Source organism: Cetorhinus maximus, chromosome 19 (assembly GCF_964194155.1).
Source record: "Cetorhinus maximus chromosome 19, sCetMax3.hap1.1, whole genome shotgun sequence".
NCBI lineage: Eukaryota > Metazoa > Chordata > Chondrichthyes > Lamniformes > Cetorhinidae > Cetorhinus > Cetorhinus maximus.
This window is the reverse complement of record NC_135897.1, coordinates 37,286,232-37,312,958: the sequence shown is the minus strand read 5'-3', so window position 1 is coordinate 37,312,958 and position 26,727 is coordinate 37,286,232. Positions and strand designations below refer to the sequence as shown.

At 42.9% G+C, this 26,727-nt stretch overlaps 1 protein-coding gene across 8 annotated transcripts in view; it reads left to right on the top strand.

The window, feature by feature from the left end:
• Window positions 1-26,727, top strand: part of dock10 (dedicator of cytokinesis 10) — a 370,245-nt gene that overhangs the window by 294,729 nt on the left and 48,789 nt on the right. For 6 of the 8 annotated variants that reach the window (XM_078563739.1, XM_078563738.1, XM_078563737.1 and 3 more), the window contains exons 40-49: window positions 792-907; window positions 1,485-1,622; window positions 5,802-5,984; window positions 8,478-8,588; window positions 10,699-10,914; window positions 13,644-13,701; window positions 19,030-19,128; window positions 22,140-22,246; window positions 23,600-23,722; window positions 24,493-24,606. In XM_078563739.1, the coding sequence (XP_078419865.1) occupies window positions 792-907; window positions 1,485-1,622; window positions 5,802-5,984; window positions 8,478-8,588; window positions 10,699-10,914; window positions 13,644-13,701; window positions 19,030-19,128; window positions 22,140-22,246; window positions 23,600-23,722; window positions 24,493-24,606 (1,265 nt within the window). Of the gene's footprint in view, window positions 1-791; window positions 908-1,484; window positions 1,623-5,801; window positions 5,985-8,477; window positions 8,589-10,698; window positions 10,915-13,643; window positions 13,702-19,029; window positions 19,129-22,139; window positions 22,247-23,599; window positions 23,723-24,492; window positions 24,626-26,727 lie in introns of all 8 variants that reach the window. The other 2 variants (XM_078563743.1, XM_078563741.1) reach the window with 2 other exon arrangements.

Sequence of the window (26,727 nt, the reverse complement as noted above, 5' to 3'; positions counted from 1 at the left end):
GTATGTGGATAAGATGACGAACAGCTCTACCACAGATGCTGGAGTGGAGCAGGCCAAAGGAATGCACAACAGAGACAAGGTGGAGAAACTGATGGTGTACACCCACGGTGGGGTTTTTCTGTGAGGTTGAGTGAAGAGGTCAATTGAAGCCTGATAACCTGTTCAAAATTGGCACAAACTTTAGAACCAGTTAAGCTTAAACGAGTAAAAATATAATGCAGTTTGTGAAGAGGTTGATGTGTGTGAGGAATGGGCTCCCAGGGTGATGGTGAATGGAGAATTTGATAGATGTTTTAGGAAGTGAGCAGCTGAGAGAAGTTAATTTTTGTCACTGGTCAGGTAGACTGCAGTCTCTTATGATCCTGTACTCACCTACGTTCCTAAGGTGAGTATCTGTATTACTTTCTTTAAAAGTTAGTCTTGAAGCATGTAAATGGACTCCAGATGAAGTATATAATTCTCAATTGTTGGTGCTTTTGTTAACGTTTTACTGTTTAATGATTATACATTAAGCACAATAGGCAGACAGATTGAGGTGTTCACTTTTAGCCAAATTCAATTCATTATTGTGAGCCTACATTTTTAGTGTGGATCCATGGTAGATGAAAGCAAAGGTTGCACAATCATATCTTTGGTGTTGTTGGCCTACATTTGACCTGTGCTCCTATCTAGTGATGCTCACAAAATTACTCCATATAAATGTATGTGTATCAGAAGAAAAATCAGCAATAACTTTCTATAGTCTCAGTACAGCTTGGTAACAGACTGACTTTGATTTTCCATTTGTTTAGATGGTTCTCTAACTGAGATGGATACCTTGCCTCTTATAGATGTAGAAGCAAATATTGCAACAGAAGTTGGCATCACTGTGCTTGAGATCATTTGTCTTTTTACTCAAGCCCATCAGGTAGTTCTGATTACACCCATATTTGTTTTGCTGATAAAATACAGTGATGATGTATGAATTCCAGACTGCATTGATGCGCGACAGACATTGATCAATGTGTATTCAGAAAATCTGGTGCTAATGAAGACCTGATGCTTATAGTTGTATGTATTGCATAATCAATGCTTTCCCAACAATATGAAAATCATAACTCATAGGGTTTATGGAAAACCATACCTTTTAGATTATCCTGTGTTTTTTCTGGTACAAATTGCAAGATCACATTCATACCAGTGTCTGTTATATTCTAAACTGGCAGTTCTTTATTGCTTTCAAGAACAACCCATGAGCTTTTACCTACAGTGACAGTTGTTGATTTGTGCTTCGTAATGATATTAAGATATTTGGTAAAGGGGTAAGGTAGAAAATATGTGGTGTAGGCTTAAATGTTGCATAAAGTATCATTTTTAAACAAGTGCCAGAACTTTCTTTTCTAGAATGCCCAGTTTGAACCAACCTGCAAGTGTAGAAGGTATTTTATAGTTTGCAGAACCTGTGTTTTCAATGCAATTCACCTCTTTTTTATCTGACTTTACAGAAACAATTGCAACAGGATGATGGGCAGAATCCCACAATGAAGAGAGTCTTTGACACCTACTTACTGTTCCTGCAAATTAATCAGTCATCAGTTGCTCTGAAACATGTATTTGCAGCTCTCCGACTATTTGTTTCCAAGGTACAGATAAGTAGTGTTAAATATCAAAATATTTCTGCATTACTGTGTGCATCTAATGGATGAATTATTTTAATTTATCGCGCCTTATAATGAGAACAGATCTATAATAAAAATGGTGCAATAATGCGCATAGCACATTTTGTGTCCCACTTCAGTACCACATCTTTTGATTTGCTTAAAATTTCAATCACACCTCCAGCTGGAAAAACTGTCACCCTCTGCCTTCATCTTAGTGTTGTCAAACAATTCAGTGCATCCCTCCCTCCTGACTGGTACCACTTGCTTACCAGCCATTAAAAAATTGAGAGATAAAATTATGTATATAGATGAAGTAACCTGTTCATTGAATTCTGCTTCTCTCCATTTTTCTAACATGAAAATTGCAACACAAATCCCAGAATACCATGTAATAAAATTTCAATGATTTAATAACTGTAGATCAGTTGTCCTGTTTAAAATATTGTACAGTATATAGCACAGCACCTCTTTAATTATAAAACTCATCTGACTGTGAGTAATTTCGCAGGAGATCTGCTAGTTTTATTTAAAAACAGCTCCCAATCCTTATTAGCAAGAACAAATTGACTTGATGAAACATTGACACCTTTTACAGTCCCAATCTGTACCTGTGATAACCACTTTTTCATTTATGGGTACAGTGGCAGCATTCTGTGTTTTAAATTTGAGTTGATAAGATTATAAAACTATTTCAGCACAAGTGTGTGCTGCTCTGAGTGTTCTTTACAACAATGATACAATTGAGTAACTTCATCACAGCCTTTTGGGGAGATGGTGGTTGTAATGTTGCTGGATTAATAATCCAGACACCCAGCTAATGCTCTAGGGATTTGGGTTCAAATCCCACCACAGCATCAGGTGGAATTTGAATTCAGATAATAAATCTGGAATTTAAAACTAGTCTTAGTAATGGTGACCATGAAGCTAGCATTGATTGTGGTAAAAACCTATCTGGTTCACTAATGTCCTTTAGGGAAGGAAATCTGCCATCCTTACCTGACCTGACCTACATGTGCCTCCAGTCCCACAGCAATGTGGCTGACTCTTAACTGTCCTCTGAAATGGCCTAGCCAGCCACTCAGTTCAAAGGCAATTAGGGATGGGCAAGAAATGCTGGCCTTGCCAGCGATGTCCACATCCTGTGAAAGAGTAAAGAAAAGAAAGATACCTACATTGTTAATGCGTAAAAAGAGTTGATATTTTGTTCATGTATTATCCATTCACACTAGATATACCTTTTCAGTCAGCAATCCGAGAAGATAAAAGATCATTAATTTTGATACATCCTACTTAATCAGAACTTACTGCTGAGAAGGCATTGAGATATTTGGCTTTTGATTGCAGTCAGCGTGGAAGGTGTTAAATGTTCGATGCATCACATATAGGATGGAATCTAAGTCTAGTGGTGGGTGGGAAAGTCGGTGTGATTCCCGCTGGATGACGGGATGGCTGAACATGCGCAATCTTCCACTGTTCAGCTCATCCATGAGGAGCTCGGTGAATCTTGTGGTGGGGCGGGCAGGAAGTCATTAAATCATGGGGTCCAAGGTCCTAGCACCATATTTAAAGGGCAGCCAGACAGATATTCACTAAATGCAGGCAAGGAGCTCTGCATTACTCCTCTAGGGTCTTTTCAGCCGCAGCTCATACTGGAGGAACTGGCAGATGTGAACAGCCATATCCTGGGACATACGAGGGCGCCTCTGGCATTGCCTTTCACTCATCTCCAGGTAAGAGCACCACTAGGATAGACCCATGGTCGGGCCAATGCTCGCCATTGCAGTGCTCCATGTTCACCAGCATCTTGATCTTCCTGAGGCCCCGCTGCCACTTGCTGCTCAGGCCCTTGCTCCTCCTGGCTCTATGCCAACCTCCGATGGGCCCTCCTTCTCCCCATCTAGATGAGAGCCATTACCAAAGCAGGGTTACCTGCAGCCTGCATCATCGGCGCCTCAGTGGATGTGTGAATAAATTGCAGTGATACATTGAGTGACCATGTCCTTTACAGGTTTCCCTCTACCTCAAAGCTAATGGGCCAGTGCTAAGCCCTTCACTTGGCTTCCGTCTAGACATGTTATCCCCACCTCACCCTTTTCACGTGAAGGGTATCCTTGAGGACCAGAGATGATTGTTCCTCCCATTCTTACGTGGCTATGCATGGAGTCATTGCTCTTTGACCGGGGTGATGAGAGCCATGTGTAAGAAGCCTTTTCCACTTGCCTCCACTATTCTTGAGACTCTTCAGAGAAACCATTGCCTTGGCAGCATAGAAAGACTAACCACATGAGCCCTTGTCGGCCATGACCATTCACCAGGAGGGTGGACATTTGGACTCACAAGTTGTCCTTCACCAGCCATGAACCTCCCTCCCTTCTTCCCTGCCTCTGACTGTAGCTAATGGCAAAAGGCACAGAATGAACATCAGCTCCACACCTTGTTGGATCTCAAATGTTGTGAGATCCATGAGTCGGGAACAGACCTGCTGCAGTGTGGGCTTCACCATAGAAAGGAGAAAACAACTGTGCATGGTTGATATTCAGTTGCCTCATAATTATTACAGTGTCCCTTTAGCCAGCCACTTGTGCTGACCTTGAACTCGACCCACCCGAAAAGACCCTCCGTCCACTTTGAGGGATCTCACTGATTGATTAACTGTGAGATCAGGTTCGAATTTGAAAAAATGGTGCACGTCACCTTCTAGACTCAGTCTACCACATTCTACCCTCTCCCCATCACCCTTGACACACCCAACGTCACGATTCCTCTTCGTCCTGTCACCCTTGAACCCCCCCCCCCGTTACCCTGGACCCTATCACGATCCACCTCCACATGCCTTCCCACCCCTTGGAGCCGATACCCATTACTGTCCCCATGTCCACCCTATTTGTGACCACCCCCAGCCATGAGACCTTCACATACCAGAAACTCACCGTAGACTGCCACCCTCCCACTCCCCACTCTGATTGTGCCTGTTCCTTCCTAGCACGATTATCCTGAATTCAACCCCCCACCAAGACCCCATAGTCAACACTACCAATCCTGCCCACTAAGGCTCTTCCCCCTTCCCCCCCAACCCCTTTTTACCCGGATACACACTCTCCCGCTTTCCCCGGGCACTCTTTCTCCTCCCCCTACCTTCCCCATACACTCTTTGCCACCCCCCACTTTCACCGGACCCTTTTTTTCTCACCTTTCCTTACTTAGCCTGCCTCCCATGTCCAGCCTTAGACAGTTTCACAAGAATACCAAATCTAAAAGGGAGCAACAGTTTATACTGCATGGGAAGAGGGTGTTGAATGGTTGGCAAGTGAACTCTGATTGGTAAAGTCAGTGTCATGGAGAATGAACCAGGAAACAGTTAACTGTCAAGCTTTTGTTTAAATTCAAACCAGGCAGGTTGAGTCTGATTGGTCAAGGCATTGCCATGAGGAATGAATCAGTGAATGGCTGTCCCCCAAACTTTTGTTCAGTGAAAAAGATGCAATGCGTGGGCATGTTCTTCTTTTTGCAAAGGACAGGGCCCTGTGCATGAATATATGTAACTTCTAGCACATGTAAATGAGCCACACTGCAAGCCGGACTGACTATTTTAAATTGGTTGTTACTGTAGTTCTTAGCACAATCAGGGTTATTTGGTAGAGTGTTGTCCAATCATGGAATCGCACCTAATGTTGGACACTGTGTCCTGAGTTTTGCAAGGACAGGCTAGTTGAGTACGGTCAGTGCTTTGCCTGTAGTGAACAGCCAAAGGGACTTGTTGTTTGACACGATCCGTCAGTCTTCTAGTTCTGATGTAAGGTCCACATCTGAAATGTTAACCCGCTTGTTCTCTGTGCAGATGCTGCTCGACCTGCATTGCAAGCATTTTCTGTTTTTGGTTTATATGGACCAAGTGCACATTTCCTACATATTTTTGAATGAATTCGATTGCATGGCAGTACTTCTTGGGATGTTCCAAATCTAGGACCCCATTTGTAGCAATACTACCGTGATCCCGATACACATCACAGATCAAATTTTATGCAATTTCAGAGCTGTTCTGGTTCCTAAAGCATGGTTGAAGTGGATAATGACACTGTGAGTTAGTGTTGTGTATGTATGGTATTATTTAATGTCGATTGTGCATTACTAAAAGATTTCATATCTGCTGCTTCTCACCAGTTCCCGTCAGCTTTCTTTCAAGGCCGAGCAGAGCTTTGTGGTACACTCTGCTATGAAATCTTAAAATGCTGCAACCACAGGTCTAGCTCCACCCAGAATGAAGCTTGTGCCTTGCTCTACCTTTTCATGAGGAGGAACTTTGAATTTACAAAAGGAAAGTCGATAGTCAGATCTCACCTCCAGGTTAGTGTTGCTGCTGTCATTTTATTAAAATTAAGCTGAATATTTTTAAATGGTTGACCCCCATGCAAACTGTCACAGAATCATTGCAAATAGACTGTCTAAAACTAGATGTTTCAAAATATTTGAAAGCCATTCTCATCTTAAATTGGTCACATATCACAGATCAACTAATGTTTTGTGTCTTGTGCCCTTTGTCAAAATCTTACTGTTTAAAAATGCAGGTAATTAAGACCCTCACTAAGCAGATCAGCTATATATAACTCCACATGGAGTTTTTTTTGGAATTCAGCAACAAAACAAGCAAGTTTTATCAGACATCTTGGATTTCCGAGGGAGGGAAACAGAGGTTAGGACCGTATCTGAGTCCAAAAGCTGCCCCTGGAGGGATATAATCACTGACCAAAACTTTCATGCGGTACCCCCTTAACTGGCGTGGAGATGGTATCACTATCCAATTAAGCAGGGTGGGTGGGCTCTCAAGGCTGAAGGGCCACTCAGAGGCTGGAAGAGCAGTTGGCTGCAATAGAAGGTAATTAAGGGAAAGGGCACTTCAAAATGGAGGCGCCCTCTCTCCAACATTATTAAAACTTAAATTAGGAAATGCATCCTGCAGCCTGGTCACCATATTGTAGGGGTTTGGGAGTGGTGGGGGGGGCAGTGTGTTGGAGAGAACCCCTCTCCAGGATGGCGTGCAGCTGATCCTGCATCCAGATAGACTTAGCCTGGCTGGAGTGCTGGACTCACCGGTCTACTGCCAGGGTGCCACTTCCAAGCACCGGAAAATCCAGTCTGCCCCCCACTACATGCGGGCGGGTATCCCTGCTTTACCTCTCCTCCACCCCCCACCCCCCCACCAACCACAAACCACCACCACCCCACCCACCCCCTGCTCTGTCTCTGCAGAAAAGGCCTGGGGCCAGGATGGAGCTGGGGAACTGGCACACTGGCTGGGCAGCAGCTATATTTAGCTCACGCCTGTCTCCGTTCCTGGCTCTACTGGGGACTCAAGATCCTGCCCTTTGAATGGAAGTTTCTTCTGCGCATTATGTTTCACAAAATGGGCTTACAATTTTGTTATATGCACCACATATCTTTCCTCGTGTCATACATCCGATGGATTTTAAATTTACAGGAATAAAACAATATGGCAGAAGGCGTATGCTGCATTCTGTGCCAGTAGTGCGATGCCAGACATCAAAAGGGGCACCTAGGACATGCACCTAAAACAAACATTAATGCCTTTGCTTGTGCAAATATGGAGCCTAACACTTGCTTGAAGCCCCCTTTCTAAAATTGAGCCGCTCTGAGTGTGCCAGTGCTAAGCCAGTTGTGTTGTGGAAAATCAGACCTATTTTTGACAAAACCATTAGTCTTTAAAGGAACTAGTGCAGGCCACCACCAAAAAGGTAAAATTTTCAATAATTAGCGTGGAATCAGAATGAAGCACAAGCCATGCACCACTGGCAGCCACCACTTTCCAACACGATCACTACCTCTCTCTCACTCTCAATCACTGCCTCTCTCCCTCACCCAGTCGTTAACATCCACCCCACACTCCTTCTTTTGATTACTATCCCCACACATTCTTTTGACCTTTCTTCCCCTTGTCCAGGACCTGCCTGACAAAGTTAAAACACGTGGCCACTGACCCGTTGCTGTAAATATGCAGTGGGCTTTCAGTCTGTCTGCTCTGGCATAGGGATTGTTCCCAGCAGACCTGCACCCACGAGAACGATGTTTTTTAAGGTTCCATGTTAAGTAGCCTGTCAATAACGCCATGACCACTAAAAATACAACAGTTTTGATTTTGCCAATGGAATGTTATGTATAACAATCACTGTTTATTATCGACATAACCACCACTTCATGCCTCGCAGTTAAGTTTAGAGAGTAATCTAAATTCTGGCTCCAGCTGATAAACGTAAGCTTCTCTTACTTGCATGTTTATGATGTCCATCAATCAGATCTTCCCTATTAATTCACTGGGTGGTCTTCCTTAACTTTTATTTCATATTTTGGTCTGCAGAAGATAAAACTTGTCATTTACTGAGCAAAAGTTTAACTGAAACAGTTTTAACTTTTGTCAATAATTGAATATTAGCTGTCCTCACTTCATAACAGCGCAATTTGGTGATGTTAAAACAATATTATTTTTGAAAACTGGAACAGATTCCCAAACTAAATAAAACTAAATAATGTGTCTAAAATTTGGCAAAATGACACATGACTGCTGAAAAATCCATCTGATATTTTGTTATTTTTCTGTCTCCATTTTTAAAGCAGTTACTTATGATGTTCAGTGTAGGGGCTAAATGCAACTAGACATGGTCAGTATGTTTGTTCAGACTGATATCAAAAGATCACAACAGTTTAATTTATCGATTCATTAATACATTAAAATGAAATATAAATGTGTTACGTTATAATAGCCTTGTCTATTGCCTTGTCTCTGTGCAAGGCAATTTTGATGTACATTTTGTATTTCCTTTGCAGCTTATCAAAGCCGTAAGTCAACTGATAGCAGATGTGGGAATGGGAGGCACTCGATTTCAGCAATCACTGGCGATAATTAACAATTTTGCAAATGGAGATAGACCCATGAACGTAAGCAACTTTAGAAAAGTCATTTTAACTTCCATTTGAAAACAAGATATTGAATGTTTCTTCCATGTATTAAATGTGCAGAACTATGATCAGGGACAATGTTGGGGGAAATGCACAGTACCATCTGTGTAAAGTTATTCCACTCTATAAATGTACAGATTAAATGTTGGAACTGTCTTTGTAACCTTTTTGAATTAAACAGCTATTTCTCTTCAGCCCTCACAACTCATTACAATAGTAATTGACAGTGATAATGGCCCAGATCTTCCTGTCTCTGGATCATTAGAGACCGGACACACCTCCCAAGATGTGCTTTGGGGCCCTGCGGAAGTCCCAATACTCTGACTCCATGGGAATTGCCTGGGAGGTTTGAACTTCTGAAAAACAATTCCCCTGCTCCCTGGGACCCTCTGAAAAAGTCTTCGGTTCTGGGCTAGAGTCGGAGGCTTAGACAATTCCAACTTACTTACCAGGATAGTTACCCAGGAAATGTTAGTCAGAAAAATCCTAGTCTAATTCCTGGGTAGCTATACAATTGAACTTCCCCCCCACCACCCCGCAACTCACCCCTTGAATCCCTAACTTGCCCCTTAAGCCCCCAGCTATCGTGATTCCCCCATCCCCCAACCCCCCGACCTGACCTGAATACCCATCCCAACCCGACCTGAAAATCCCTCCTGACCAGACCCCATTACCCACCTGCCACCTCACCCATTTGCCACCCTACCCACTTACCTCATCCACCTACTCACCCTACCCAATAACCCCACCTACCCATCCTACCCATTCACTAACATTCACACTGGACATTTAAACTTACAATACGGCAGCTAGTGCTGTAAAAAGGTGGTGTGTCTTCCGCACTGAGTTTCTTTGCTGCTCTCTGCATGGATTCCCGTTGCTGCGGGAGTTCTTCTGGCTGCTGCATCGGAAATCGGAACCTTTTAATCGTATCAAGGTAAGTGCACAGTTTTCTGTCCAATCCATGTCGCACACAGTAGTTCTACTGCTGATCAGAAGATTTGGGCCATTAAATCTACAAAACAACACCTTTATGATAGGCTGAATATTGTTAATGAATATATTAAGCATGGTTCATATAATCTTTATCTTCCATTTTTTTGGAGTTTTATAGTCTGTTTAGAGTCAACTGAAATCTATGATTAGAACTTGACTTCTGCGGAATTAAGGACCATCATTTTCATTGGTGTGATACATCAATACTTAGGGCTTAGGGCTGGATTTTACCTTGGGCTTCAAGACCCTGCCTTCGGGAACAAATGGAGGTCCCAACTCCCGAACCCTGCACTTGCTGGCAGTGAGACTGGCTCAGCAGCCTTCGTGGAGATGGCTTCCTAATTGGCCTCCTATTAAGGGTGATGGATGGGCTCCTGATGCTGCCAGCAGCTATCAAGCCATGGCAGCCCCAACAGGAGAAGTGGGCGCTGCCCAGGCAGATCGGGGGCTTGAAGGTGCTGCAATATGGATGTGCTCCTGGAGGCGTGGATCTAAAATAAAATTTGAGGGTTGTAGGTGTTACACCCCCTTGGAGCAGAGGGAAACCCCTCCAGATGAATCATTCACGATCCCATTACTGGGGCATGAAGAATCTAGCTGTGATGATCCACCCCCACCATCCCCCACCAAACCTGCTGCAGGGAGACTGTCTCCATTGAGATGGCAGCCTCCATAAACAGTAGGGGACTGCTGCTTCAACGACGAGGCCATAAAATTTGACTTAGTTGGGGCCTTAAACAGCTTAATAGGTGCCCTCTGTGGAATGGACAGTCAATCCTGCTCCCAGTTTGCCCCAGGAAAGCTCCCCAGCCCGAAATGTGCCGGTCAGCTGTCCTGATAAGGCTCCTCCTTATTTTCCCAGCTCCTGCACCCCCCACAGCAACACCCCCCGCCCCCCATTCCCCCCTTCCACCCACCACCACCACCACCAAACCCCCACACCCTGCCTCCAGAACTGGGGTCAGGAAAATTCAGCCCTTAATTTTTTGTAAATATCAAGCTTGAGTATGCCCAATCTGAATAGGTTCATAATAGTTAAATACTTATAATATGTAACTTTGAAGTAACCTTTCCTTTGGTTCATACCCTATAGAACACTTTGTTTCCTGTGGAAGTGAAGGACTTGACTAAGCGAATAAGAACAGTATTAATGGCCACAGCTCAGATGAAAGAGCATGAGAAGGATCCAGAGATGCTAATCGACCTTCAGTACAGTCTCGCAAACTCATATGCCAGTACTCCTGAACTGCGAATGACTTGGCTTGAGAGCATGGCAAAGATTCATATCCGAAATGGAGATGTGTCAGAGGTAATTTATATTATTTTATTTATTGAGGCATTTATTCCTGTTTCTGCCAAAAAGAAAATAAACACTAAATTATGTTCCCCACTCAAGACTTGGGAAAGGAGGAAATTAAGAAATGTATATTTTAAAAGAAAACAATAAAAAGTATATATATGACGTTCATTAATGCCCTATTTGATCAGGATTTTCCCACCAGAGATGTCATGGTTGAAACATCATTCTGAGTGATTACTATGTTGGTGATTTGCTAAGCATGATGACATTGGCAAATTTCTGCTTCCTCGCACATGACTCATGTTATCTGAAATGTAGTGATAACTGCAGTACCAGTTTTATAACCAAGTACAATAATGCTTTTTACTGTCATTTCCAACATCATTGTCAGTGTTTTGTTTGCAAGCTCAATAGAAAATTAGATGCTTGCAGCAACAAATGGATGTAATTTCATTTTTTTGTCTTCAAGAATTTAGCACTCTGTTGCCATAGCAGCCAGGATGCAGATGAATTAACAAGTCAAGGCAATAATCATGCCTATTTCCTGAATTGGGTAGAAGTAAGTTAGGCCCAGACTTGTGCACACAAACCAAGAAGGTTGAAGATCCATAGAAATTAGTCATGAGCCTCATCAATGTACTCGAGGCAAACTGTCAGGACTGGTTGTTGGCGGTCATGGGGCTGCTGAATATTCCTAACCAGATGTCAACCCTAGTCATCACTGAGGGCAGAATTTTCGGGTTGGTGAGTGGGGACGGGGCCCATTCGCCAATGCGTAAAATGAAGCGCGGTGACATCGGGCGTGCATCCCGATGTCACCGCACATCATTTAGATTGTCAGTTCAGTGGGGACGCAGCCGAGTTGGCTGGGCGCCCTCCGAACTGTCAAAGGCCTATTAAGGCCATTAAGAAAGTAATTAAAGTTGTTTAGAATGCTGCCCCTCCTACCCTAAGTTTGGTGGGCAGGCAAAGAGCCCAGGCGGCCTTCACATTTTTCATGAAACCACATCCACAGGCAGAATGAGGTTTCATGAAAGGCTTATTAATGAAATAAAAATTTTTGAAAAAATTAATGGACATGTCCCAGCTCCTGTGACAATTTCACATGAGGGGACATGTCCTCAAAAATTTTTTTCCCCTTTATTAAATTTTTCAGAACTTAAACTAATCTCCCTGAGACACCTCCGTGTCTTAGGGAGATTTCTGCACTCTTTCGCGCACATGCACATGAAAGAGCGCAGGCCCCCACTCAGGGAATCCTTCCCTGCCCGTACAGGGAGCGCACAGTGCTTCCAGGTGTGCGTCACGCTGGGCATTTGGCCCGCCCACGCAAAATGGCGGCATGCACCCGATCGGGGGCACTCACTCCCGCTCGCCCCCGCACAACCCCCCCAACGTGGGGGATAGTTCTGCCCTGAGTAATTTCACAAAGGGATCTTTCAGCATGTGTTCATCCATTAATTCATACATTCAAGGGACACAGTATCTGTTTTAGGTACTTAAAACATGGTAAACTTAACAGTGTGACCAATTCCTGTGCAAATTGGATGCAAGGTGTCCAGTTACTAAATCTGTATGTATTATGCTTGTTTTACACCCGAGAACAGGCACAATGATTTCCAATTTCTATTCCAATGAGATTTGTCATGTTGTAATATTCAAAACTGCAAGTAAGATGATGTAGCTTCAATTTAAAAAGTCCTTCAGGTTTATTAATACATTAGTTTGCTTTGTGCCACTTGGTCAATTATTTTGTTGTGATTCATTTCCCGACAAAAGGATAGTGTAATATTAGCTGTACTGTAGCTTCTAGCAGGAGTCTTGTGGACAGGGGCTGGGGTGGACAGGAAATTCTCTGATCCTCCACACAATGAGGCCCAGCAGGTTTTAAATCCTAGGCCTTACCTACATGTGTCCTGGAAGGCTCCCTTCAAAAGCCAAAAAAATACTCCAGTAAAAACTGGGAAATAAGAGCACTGGTCCGAACTGCTTTTTACCTTCTGGGAGGGCTAGCTGGCTACTCAGCAGGAGTAGAATTTTGGTTGACTAGAGGCCTGCTGGGATGATAGCCAGGTAAATGGTTAGCAGGGAGGTTGGCAGGGCCTCGCAGTTAGGGGAGAGGAAGGGAAACCCCAGGGGAGAAAAGGCCCAAGGTTTTCATGTGGGGCCCAGAGGAACAATCATGCTCCTCCTGGCCTAGAAGAAAACCAAAAATTAAAATTAAAAACAACTTTTCTGGGCCTCTTCTCATCATGGGTCTACTTAAAGGTTGGCCGGGATTCCCTGCTCAGATCTCAGGTTAAAGTTGTAATCAGGCCTGATGACATAATTGGCGCTCGATCTGCACACTTAAACATGGACCTCACCGCCTTCTGGCTGGTATCCCGCTCACCTGTTCAAAAGAGCAGGTTGAAATTAGAATTATAAAATAAAGTTACAGTATAAACCTGTGAGACGTCGGGGGATTGAAGGACGGTAAACCTCCAAAGGCTAGTTTAACTGCCTAGTTTCTGCCACAATCAGCTCTGTAGCAAAGACGCTTTGCCTAATCATAATCCGTGAAGTTTTTTCTTGTTTGTTCATGGGTTGTGAAGGACACTGGAAAGGGCAGCATTTGTTGCCCATCCTTAATTGCCTTGAGGTGGTGAGCTGCTGCCTTGAATTGCTGTAATCCTTGTGTTGTAGTAAAATGTACTTTTTTAAATAACATTTGCATTTTTATGTTTCTGATGTTACAGGCTGCAATGTGTTATATCCATATAGCTGCTCTTATATCAGAGTACCTGAAAAGAAGAGGTAAGTGAATAAATAAAAAATTAAGTATAAATTTGAAAACCAAAAAGTGTATAACAATCAAAATATTACGGATTCTATTTTGGTGAAAGGGTGAAAACAGGCAGTAAATGGGTGTTGTGTTAATAAAACACACATTTGAATGTCTGGATTTAGCATGCAATTTTGGTCCTAATTACTGATTGACCATCATTTGAATTTGCCTGAAGGTGCTAAAACAGACACACGTAAAGATTTAGCATTCAACTGCTGACTGGATGGAATTTCCATGAAGCAGTCTATAGGGCACAATTGTCTGTGCCCACTGGTGTCTGGCATACTCGGTGACATGAGCAGACAATATGGCGAGAAAGCGAAAAATCGGTTTCACAACGTCGTGAAACCAGTTTGTGATCGACGGCGGGCTGCATTACCCACCATCAGACGTCAGGAACCTCATTGTACTACATCTGTATATCATTATAAGGCTAGCCTGCTGGACCCATCACCCCAGGCTGGATCGTCTGCCCATCACGCCGACGTGTTTCACAACAGCACATAAGTGGCATGCACTTGGTGAGCTGCACTTCACTCGGGACTTCAAGTTTTTTTGCCTGTCTTGCTTCAGTCAGCACTCATGGTCATCAGCGCCAGGCTTCACAGGCAGCACCACATCACTTTTAGGTGGTCTACCAGACCAGCCATAAGGTGTGGGTGGCTTTGTATGGCTGCAGGGCTAGGGCTTGCTTGGAGAAGGGGGAGAAGTAGTCTCGGGTAGGGGAAGAGGCTGCAGGGCAAGAGCTGTACTGAGGAAGGGGGTAATGCATGGTTTGTGTGGGGGCACAAGTTGATTTGTGCAAGTGGCCTCAAGATGGTGAGGGCTGAGAAGGCAGCTTGCAGAGATGATAAGGCCAGATGGAGATGTGAGGTTGTGTGTGAAATAGTGAGTGGTGATGTCCCTTGAGCTGGCAGTGAGTGAGATGCCAGTGAATGTATGATGTGCTTGAGTGTGTTAGTTTAGAGTGATGAGATGGTTGCCTTCCCCTGGCTGCATGGATGAGACCATTCAACCTCCATCTGTGTTGGATGGCCAACCTGTGCTGTGCAGCATTGGCACTGACCACCACTGTCCACGCCTACCAAACCGGGTTGGTAATGTTGCCGCTCCTCCTGCGGTCAGAGTGCGGGTAGCGGACATCCCAGTGGGCCTCCACAGTGTCCAAAAGGCGTTCGAGGGATGTAGCACTAAACCTGGGGTCTGCAGTCCTCTTGCCTTTTGGGGCTATGCCTTATTTGCAGCAGTCCTTGGCTGGAAGCAGAGAGGTGTGTGCACAGCTGCACTTTAAATACATGATGAATCGGTGAGGCGACTGCGTGGCGGGCGAATCAGATCATGCCCACCATGAAATGGAGTGTTTCCTGGGAATGCATAATTAATGTGATGGGTTTGGGTGATACAGCATGAGCAGCCGCCATTTCAGTCAGCGGGTAAAACGTCTTACCCGAATGCTGCCACACTTAATGCAAATCTGGGACAATTCCGCCCTATGATTGCTCCACTCACCCACTTCCATAGAACAGGTGGTGTGTGCTGACTGATGCACAGCAGCTTGTTTCAGGATGGCTCAGAGACTACATCTCAGGTAAGACTCTGGAAAAGCTGATGGAGAAGGTCCAGAGGAGGAGGAATGTCTTGTACCCACAGGGAGGAAGGTGTTTGCCATGCCTTCCTGGCTCTGTCTCCTGCAGCTGGTGGTGCTGGTCTCATTTCCCTCTCCCATTCCTCTTGCAAACCAAGGGGAATCCCTAGCAAGATATTGGTGACCAAGCACAACATAGCATTTACTCTTTTTAGGCGCAGATAATTTTTAGAATAAGCGTTGATAACATATTGGTGCATTCTTGTCAGCGTCCAAGAAACTCTCCCAATGTGTATCAAATGTGTCAAACCTCCATCAGCAAGTGAATAGTTAAAATACCTTTACCTTTCAGTCGTACTCAAACTCCTCTGCAATGACGAGTTTACTCCCAATCAGGTGGTCGCTTTTAGGAGAGGGTTTTCGTTCAAGGGCTAGCCACCAACATGCTGTGCAGGCAGTTTAATGAGATCTAACAGGCAATTTAAGTGTCAGTCAGCTGCTTAATGATCTCCGAGGATACTGCTCCCACCATAAGCTTCAACTCCTTTACCAAGATGGTGTTTTGTGCTAAGTGTGGACTAAACCAGTGTTTCAGCTTAAACCCCCCCATCTTGGCCACCTCAGAGGCTCTTTAGTACCTAAAATATTCAGGGAAAATCGCCCCATGATGTTGTAACTTAAAGAAAAAGTCAAGTACACTGTTCAGAAACCTAGGGTTAGTTGTACTTGCCCAGATGGTGAATTTCTATCTTAACATAGTTGTTAGGAGACATTTGCTGAGTACAGGTCAAGCAGTTCCCAGAGCCGAGGCAGGAAGAATCCATTGATGGACAAGTCACCTAGGCCTCTGTTCCTCTCTTAATGTGTGGCAAAAAGCATCATAGGAAAAGTCAGAGCAGAAGGTCCTGACCTTTTGTCGAGGAATAAACAGCATGTTACTAATGAGTAGGAGGCAATTGAAAGAAAATTAAAATCACTGATTTATGATGACCATCTTAAAAATAACCCCTGTAAAGCAGTAACAACTACTGCCATCAGATTTTGTATGCAGATTTTGGACAGCCCTCCAGAAGATGAAACATCACTTGACATTAACATTCATCTATCAGCTCAAAGACTGGCACTGCATTCGCTGTAGAGGGTCAGGTAGAGGGATCTGCACTGCTAGATTCACCGTGTACATGTACAAAGGAGAATGACCAGGGGAATAGAATGGCCAAGGAACCAGCTCACTGGAAGGTGAACTCACATCCTCACCTTGCTTCAGGGAACACAGATTTTTATTTATTCACTTACAGGATGTGGGTGTCACTGGTTAGGCCAGCATTTATTGCTTATCCTAATTGCGCTTGAGAAGGTGGCAATGGGCTGCCTTCTTGAACTGCTACAGTCCATGTGGTGTAGGTCTACCCACAGTGCTGTTAGGGATGGAATTCCGGGATTTTGACCCAGTGACAGTGAAGGAATGGCGATATATTTCCAAGTCAGGATGGTGAGTGGCTTGGAGGGGAACTTCAAGGTTGTGGTATTCCCATGTACCTGCTGTCCTTGTCCTTCTAGATGGTAGCGGTCGCGGGTTTGGAAGGTACTACCTAAGGAACCTTGGTGAGTTTCTGCAGTGCATCTTGTAGATTGTACACACTGCCACAGGCAGGCGGACAGGCTTTTGGGAGTCAGGAGATGAGTTATTTGCTGCAGGATTCCCAGCTTCTGATCTGCTCTTGTAGCCAAAGTATTTACATGGCTAGCCTGGTTCAGTTTCTGGTCAATGGTAACCCCCAGGATGTTGATAGTGGGGGATTCAGCGATGGTAATGCCATTGAATGTCAAGGGGCGATGATTAGATTCTCTTTTGTTGGAGGTGGTCATTGTCTGGCACTTGCGTGGCGCACATTTTACTTGCCAGTTGTCAGCCCAAGCCTGGATATTGTCCAGGTCTTGCTGCATTTGGACATGGACTGCTTCAGTATCTGAGGAGTCGTGAATGTTGCTGAACATTGTGCAATCATCAGCGAATATTCCAACTTCTAACGACCTTATGATGGAAGGAGGGTCATTGATGAAGCAGCTGAAGATGGTTGAGCCAATAACACCACCCTGAGGAACTGAGATGATTGACATCCAACAAACACAATCTTCCTTTGTGCTAGGTATGACTGCAACCAGCAGAGAGTTTTCCCCCGATTCCCATTGACTCCAGTTTTGCTGGGGCTCTTTGATGCCATGCTCGGTCAAATGCTGCCTTGATGTTAAGGGCAGTCACTCTCACCTCAGTTTACAGAACCTGATTGATGACTGCACACCAGGAACTTTTAAGCATTCCCAGCAGCTTCCTGTGCATGATGCCAGCGCATGGACGAATGCTCCTTCAATTTGTATTTTTTTTTTGATTTGTGCATGGAATCATAAGTCTGTGACCAAGCTTGGAGTAAGGTATCAGCTGTATGAACACTGCAGTTGGATCCACAGTGATGACACCTCTGAAAACTTCAATGGGAACTCAGATTGTGGCCATCTTGATTGTGGGGTCTAAAATCTCCTGTGGCTTTCCAGAAAATAGGGCAATTTGCTCGTAGCGCTTTCTTCTTGCTCGATGCCTCCATGGGGAACTGATGAAATGTTGCTTAACAAAGAGTGAACTGTCTAACGGAACTCTGCACAGAAAACTGACGGCAATTTGGGCTGGATTTTCATCTCTGAGGCGGGATTAATCTCACTGTCACAATCCTACCGGGAGATGGGATTTTCTGGCAACCGTGGCCTTGATTGGCCTCCAGCAGCAGACCTGAGGTGGGTTTGGAAGCTGGATGATTCCAGAGTGGGCCGATTAAAAGGCCTGCCCCCGTTCCCAAAAAATATTGGCCTGGTTCTTCCATTGGAATCAGTGGCCAATGTTAAGTTCTATCAAGAAGGCCTCACAATCAATAAAATGTAAAACTTCTAATCAATTTAAACTTCCCACACCACCTTCATCCCCCTCACCCATCATCCACTTTATGAACAGAACTCACAAGCCCTATTATAAGAGTTGAAAGCCATTGAATTGCCCATAAACTCCCCAAATAAACAAACTCACTCTTCAAACTATCTGTGTAAACAGAGTCAAGAATTTGCAAAGTGATTAATGTAGTTGGATTGCAGACAAGCGCCCATAACGCTCCCTAATTAAACAAACTGACTTCAGAACTGCCATCTCAACAGATGCCTAGACTGTATACATAAAAAGCAATGAGGAAAACTTAAATAAATAGGCACTCGGGAGATTCTGTCCCGATTTTTTTGGAAGCTTTTCCCTCCTAACCCAAAAACTGGCTGCTGGTTTCTTGTTTCTTCATACTCTTTAAGGATAGGGTGGAATGCTGGCAGGACTCACAGGCTGATTAGCAACCTGGTAGGCCACATCATGGATGCACCTTCCATGGGCATTTTCAAGCCCTGAAATGGGACTTGAACCTGGGGCCTTCTGGCTCAGAGCAGGAGTGCTACCAACTGAGCCACAAAACCTCCAAAAACTGGGCAAACTGGGGTTGAATTCCTACCCCAAAGTTCTTATGAAAAGACAGCTGTCCAAATTAATGGTGTTATTAATAAAGAGCAAACTTGTGTAGGCTTCTTTTGACAAAACCATAGGGTCTAGTTAATGTATTTAGAAACTTTAAAATCATCTGCTTATTTAACAGTAGTATCATATTATAACACTGCCTTGCTATAGGTTATTGGAAAACAGAAGTGACTCGTTTATCAACCACCTTCTCTGAAGAATCACATAACCCTGACAGTAACCAATTACTAACATCAAATGAAGGAAGAAGTGAGTGATCTAACAGTGCTTTGTGATGTGTGTAAGGGCAACTCCATGCATATTTCATTAATGCTGTAGTGCTTTACTGTCTTTGATGATTACTTCTTGCTAATATGTTTAAACAGATCCAAGTACTAATTTATAATTTACAGCTTTAGCAAGAGTACACTAAACTTTCATGTTGACTGGTTTGCTTTTCTGACAATTCACGTGCTTTGTTAATATTAATGATTTCTTAAATTTTTCTTTCATATGTGAATATTACATACTCATTTTCCCTTTTGTTAGCTTTTATAAGAAGGAGATGGACGTGCAAGCACTATCCCAAAGTGTGAACTAGTCATAAAAATAATCTCTTTCACCTCTAAAAGAAACTTGCAATGCACCACAATATAATTAATGCCCTACATAACAAATAAAAAAGATGTTATTGATCTAAAAAAAACTAAATCAATTTGGTAATTTACTGACTTTTATTTGTCAATTGAAAATGCTGCAGAATTTTTTAAATCCTTGATTATTAGTTCTATTAGGATCACAAGCGCATAAAATGTTTATTCTTAACTTAAACAATAATATTTTTTAAATTTATGTTTATATTCCCCCCCATATACTTATGCTCACTTGCTTAGAAGATGGCTTGTTCTATGACCAGTTGCTGAGATGTGAAACAGGTCACTGATTCTTCTATTTGCTTTCCCCCCTCACGAAGAAGAAAGGATATTGCCAAGAATGGCGATTTTTAACTATGAGGAAAGATTGAATAGGCTGCCATTGATTTCTTTGGAACAGAGGAGGCTGAGGGGGGATTAAACTGAGGTGTGTAAAATTATGAGGGGCCCAGGTCAAGTAGCTATGAAGGACCTATTTCCCTTAGTGAAGAGGTCAATAACCCAGAAACATAGATTTAAAATAAAAGGTAAAAGGATCAGTGGGGTGTTGAGAAGTGTTTACACCCAGAGGGTGGTGGGGATTTTGAACTCATTGCCTGAAAGGGTGATGGAAGCAGAAATCCTTACTGCATTTATAAAAACACTTAGCTATGCACTTGAAGCACCACAATCTACAGGGCTTCCGACCAAGAATTGAAAAGTGCGATTCGGCTGATTAACATTCTCAGCCAACGTAGAAACAATGAGCTGAATGGCCTCCTGTGGTTTAAATGTTTCAATGTTTCTATAATTCCTAATCTGACTTCTACAGCATGGTTAACAGCAACAACTTATATTTGTGTAACCCCTTCAACATAATAAAATGTCCCAAAGTGCTTCGTAGAAGTGTTATAAAGCAAATTTTGTCAATGAGCCACAGAAGGTTAGATCAGGGCAGATGGTCAAAAACTTGGTCAAAGAGGTAGGTTTTAAGGAGTATTTTAAAAGTAGGGAAGAGAGGTAGAGAGGCTGGGAGGTTTATGGAGAGAATTCCCAGAACTTAGAGCCCAGCTAACTGAAGGCATGGCCACCAATTGTGGAGCAGTTAAAATTAGGGATCCTCAAGTGGCCAGAATTAGATGAGCACAGATATCTCAGAGGGCCAAGAGGTTGGAGGAGGTTACAAAGAAAGGGGAGATGCCATGGAAGGATTTGAAAACAAGGATGATAATTTTAAAATTGCTTGACTGGGATGCAATGTAAATCAGTGAGCACAGGTTGATGGATGAATGGAACTTGAAGCAAGTAAGGACAAAGACAGCAGAGTTTTGAATGACCGCAGGTTCACGGAGGGTAGAATATGGGAGGCTGGCCAGCAGTGCATTGGAATAGTCAGGCCTAGCGGTAACAAAGGCATGGATGAGGGTTTCAGCAGCAGATGGGCTGACGTGTGTGTGGAATCAGCCAATGTTCTGGAGGTGGAAATAGGCAGTCTTAACGATGGTGCGGATATGTCATCGGGCAGGTGGCTCATCTTGGGGTCAAATATGACACTAAAATTGTGAACAGTCTGGCACAGTCTAAGATAGTTGCCAGGTCAGGTCCAGAAGATTCACTGGGGAGGAAGTTTCAAGCACATAATCCTGTGCCCTCATCCTGACAATGGAACAATATTGGGCAGGTATTATAACCGGTGTCACACGAGGTAATAAAGACAGAAAATGTGGAAACACTTCACAGGTCTGGCAGCATCTGTGGAGAGAGAAGCAGAGTTAACATTTCAGGCCTGTGACCTTTCAGATTTGAAAAGTTAGCTTGATTTGTCTTTCCAAAATGCTGCCAGATTTACTGAGGATTTCCAGCATTTTCTTTTTCTATTTTGAGATTTTCAGCATCCACAGTAATTTGCTTTTCTATAGGTGTCTTGTGCAGTATCACCCACTTTGGTCTGTTGCCCACAATGAACTTCCACCTTATAATAAATGTCACCTGAAAAATTCCTTCAGATGGATGTCACTTCATTTTCCATTGTGTTATTGTGCAATGATACTCCAGAAGTTAGATGCATTACGTCTCAATATAAAGCACCAAATCTGAGGATATGGTTCTTCAGAAAGAACAATAAATCACCAAAGAAATATTGTGGCTTTTTGAGTACTCAGATGGAGAAAAGGTCTGTCATCCCTGGCACAAATATTGATCATGTTATGGTTTATAATAGCCAGTGTCCTGGTGTCAAATCATATCCCATATATGAAGCTGAAGCAGTCACAATTTTTTCATGTGCTATATGCTTGAATTGATCAATTCTACAAAGTTTTGAGTGACCTTTGAATTTTTTGGACTTTAAATTTCATTCACAGGTGCTTTAATATTTAATGTCAATAAAATAATGGTTCATTAATTATAAGCTGTTTCTTTTACAAAGTTAGCACAATAACACTAGAGATTAACCGAATGTGTAGATGAGTTTTGTTACATTCGTGGAAGATTGTACATTAAATATTACTGATCAAAACAAAGTATAAATTAAAATATTCATTTGCAGTACAGTCTTCAGTTATCCTTATTTGAAATTATTTTGTTTGTCAACATGTTGATCAAGATAAAAATGTATGTAATTGAGCTTAACATAACCTTTTCTCTTAGGTTTGTTTTCCATGGGATGGTCAGCTTTTCAGGCTATTACTCCCAATGTGAAAGAAGAGGGGGCAATGAAGGAAGACTGTGGAATGCAGGACACTCCATATACTGAGGTTGGAATCATTAGCCATCTTAATGTAAAGAATTGTTTGAGTTAATGATAAGTAGACACTGAACAGAATTGGAATGCTTGCTTTGCATTCCAATGGTTGCAAGTTTGAGTTTGTTTCTTTTTTACTGTGAAACTAGATAGTTTTGGTCACAGAATTTTACATCACAGAATTAGAAAATTCAGCTCAATGCTTCAAAACAGCAGTCCACTTAGTCCTATTTCCTTGTCTTCCCAACAATTGTCATTTGAAAGCCACTATACTTCCATCACTGTCTCTGCTAAGACACAGATATCAAATTAAATATAAGAGATTTAGAACAGAGAGCAGAAGCAATGTTTTTTATACAGTGCTGAGAGGCTCTGGAATACACAATTAACAAATGAAGCGGCACCCTTGTCAGCTTTTCAGAATAGATTAAATAGGCAGTTGAAGGAAAGGGAAATAAAGGAATATAGGACCAGCACATTAGATTAGGAATGCTGTTGATGTGGAGAATAAGTTCCAACATGTCCATGGTTGGGCTAAAGAGGTTTCTATCTTGTGATTTCTATACAATTCTCTGTATGTCATTCTACATGATTGTATAGAACGGAGTCTCCATTTTCTGAATTTGTGTCTTAGAATAGGCCTATAGGAACTTACTAAGGGTGAATTTCAATTCAATGGAATTGCAATGAAAATCAGGTGGGGTATAAAATGATCAACCAATCCGTGACAGTCCATTTCTCGCTTGACAGTAAATGAAAATTCATCCCTTGAAGAACATAGGAAATAAATAGATTTGAAATAAACCTCAGACCTAGAACACCTGAAATCTAGTGAGCCATCCTGTGTGCCGTGCACTGGGAGATAATTTTATATTAACACACAAGCATAATAATGTGCTAAACTGGCTAATTGCATTAGATGATCACTGTGAGAGCCCAGAGTGTTGATATCAGATCTATAGATCAAGCAAAAAGTTGGGTACTATGACTGGAAACTGAAAGTTTACTTTTAATGGTGCCATAGGCTTTATTGGATCCACACATGGGGAACCATCAGCACTATAATAATGTAAAAGAACATTAGAAACCATAGCTGGTGCAGCCCATTGTCATTAGGCATTAAGTGTATTTTCCAGTAGCTTTGATAAATGCCCATTGGTCAGTATGACCCTCACAATCCTCAACACATACCTGAAACACTGCTGCCTGTTTGTCTTTCTGTACATGAGCTAAAGGATCTGTTCAATCCAATCATTATCTTAATGTATTTTTCCACCTCACTGTTATGATAGTTGGTCCTGCAGTGTTATTGTAAATGTCAAAGTAAAGAAGACTTTAAGTCTTTATTTTTCCTTTTTGTGAACAGGATACTCTTGTGGAGCAGCTGGAGGCATGTGTTGATTACCTGTGGAAATCTGAACGGCATGAACTTATTGCAAATGTCTACAAGCCTGTTATTTTGGTTTATGAGAAGAAGAGAGACTTTAAGGTACATTGTGGTCTTTGCTTATCAGTTTTGATAATATCTGTGTTTTCATAAGATGAAACAGTTGTTCACCATTATGCATCCATAATTGCACATGATTTTTCTCTCATTAGAGTATCATTTATTGTTATTATAATCCTATGAAAGTTAGATATTGCTGGAGATAGGAATTTAAAAAGCTTTAATATAAGTTTATAATGTTTGCCTGAGGGAATTCTCTTAAGTTTGAGTTTGGTCTGAAATATTTCTGTTAAATTGCAAGAGGAAAGGAAATCAAATAACTATCTTATTAAATCTGAAGGAACTCCTCCAAGAAGCCAGCATAAATCTTTTATGTATTGCTGCCATTTTGTGTAATACATTCTCTCTCTCTCTCTGTTACTCTTCTGGCTTCTCTTTTGCTGTTTTTTTTCTCTCTGTCTCCTTCGCTCTCAAACTTCTCAGGCAAAATCTGACCCCTTTCTTGATTATCTTTTAAAAATCTGCCAATTTTAGTTTGGTCGGTAACCAAATGACACAGATGTAAGATAATTAACAAAATAACCCCAATGTCGGGCTGGCCAGTTGGGAGCGGCACCGCTATTTTATGTGGGCGGGGACGCACAGCTGGTAGCTGAGCGCTACCGGCCATGCGTCCCCGCCCACATAAAATGGCTGAGCACGCTACCTGTGTGGGTGGGGGGAGGAGGGGGAGTCGGACCATGCGCTCTTTCACACATGCGCGTGAAAGAGGCACGGATAAAATATTCATATAAACATTTCATTCATTACAGAGATTGTCAGAACTCTACTACACCATTCATCGATCCTATCATAAGATCACTGAGGTTGTACATTCTGAAAAACGTTTGTTTGGAAGATACTACCGTGTTGCTTTTTATGGTCAGGTAAGTACAATGTTATAATGTGACACTCAGCATGACACCTTGCTCTGGACATTACTTCCATTCATTCGTGTGCTTTGAGCTGCAGTGAGAATTATGCAAGTACTCTGCATCCATCCCAGCCTCAAATGCAATTTTAAACAGTTTTAAAAAAAGTACAGTAAATGTTTCTGGTCTTAGTTTACATTCATAGCAGTATTTATGATTATCAGTGCTATATCTGCATGAATTGCTTTTATAAATATATTGAGCACACTTAACATTTATCTTGACATTTGATTTTGAAATACTTTATGAAACACTGTTCCTGAAAATATGTTGGCCCAGATCTTCTGGTTCCAATAGCAATGAGCACTAAGATGTGTCTACTATTTGGGGTCACACTGACTTTGGAAGTTCCAGGGTCCTCTCGGTTCAAGGGAAATTAGGGATGGGCAACAAGTGCTGGCCTTGCCAATGATGCCCAGATCCAATGAAAGAATAAAATTATGATAGAACAGGGAACTTCCAATACCTGAGAAATGGTACCATGGGAGCCCTTGCTGATGGTCCCCCAGGACTTGTAACCATACTAATTTGGGCTGTGTCTGCTCTATACTTACACTGATTTACTCAGAGCTGTTCCTGGCAGATGTAAGCTTACTGAGGAGCACAGCTCTAAGTCAATCAGGTAGTATGCCAAAACACCTCCAAATACAGCTCACCCCCACCATCAACACAGCTCACGCTCCCTCCCGAATCTGCTGCACCCCCTCTTGATACCACTCACCCTCCCCGACATTGCTCTTCACCTCCCCGACACTGCTCACCCTCCCCGACACTGATCACCCTCCTCAACACTGCTCAGCACCTCCCCGACACTGCTCTCCTCCCACCATGACACTGCTCAACTCCCCCGCCCCCCAATACCCCCACCAAATGGCTCATACCTCTGATGGTGTTCAGTACCCTCAACACTGCTCACCCCCCAACACATGCACCCTTTCCCCTGACACTGCTCACACTTCTTCCCCCTTCTGCACCCCAGGCAATGCACAATCCACACCCCCTGCCCCCAGCTCACCTTCTGAAATCCCTGTCCATTAGTCTGGCCGTGTCAGAACAGTGTCAGCATTCTGGAGCTGGTTTGCTGGCGGCATTGGGCACGGTGGGGTGATGAGCATTTTTGATCGGGAGGAGGGTGAGCATTGTTTGGGGTTGGGGACGGATGAGCTGTGTCAGGGGGTGAGCAGTTTTGGGGGCGTGCAAGGGGGTGAGCATTTTCGAGGGTGCAGGAGAGGGTGAGCATTGTCGTTTTGGGCAGGACAGTTTTTGGGATTGCAGACGGGGGAATGAGCATTGCTGGAAGGTAGCGTGAGCAGTGTTGGGGTGTGCCGGGTTGGGGGGGTGAACCTAACATGGACTCTGCAAGTCTAAGAACTGAAGACAGATCTTAAGGGGCTTTAATTGGGACTTTAATGACAATAATAGGCCTTTTAATTGTTGGCGGGCGTACTGCCGACTCCCGTGTGTGCCCACCAACTGAAATATCGCACGAGTGTGCGATGACGTTAGGATGCTCGCCCGACAATATCGTGAGTCATTTTATACTCAAGCAGGCTGGGCGGGTGCCCGCCCACTCAATGAAAAATCCTGCCCATTAATTAGAACAATAATAATACTCCAATTTGCATTGGAATATTTAGAAAATGAGGAACGAGAGAGAGGGGTTTATTTTCTGAGGTATGATTCCGAGTACTGGACTAATGATTTAGATAGGTTACACTAATCATTTAGTGGGTGTATCATCACCATCAAATATGAACATATGAACATACGGAAATGATAGGCAGGGAAAGCGCTGCTGATCCAACAAGCCCTGCAAACATTTTCTTAAGTCAACTGTTCCTTCCTTAGGTGCACCGAATTACAGTTACATCTCTATATTACACGCCTTCAAGTAAAAGATGTATGTTTTGATATTAGGTTATGTTCTTTTGTTCCATATTCTTAAACGCCTAATTTAAGCAACATTCCTGTTTTCACTGATTTAATTCAAATTCTAAGTCATACCTTCCCATATTTCTCTTAGGCAAAATGCTGTTGGCTCTATCAGCTTTTCATAACCAAGCTGTGCTTGAGTTT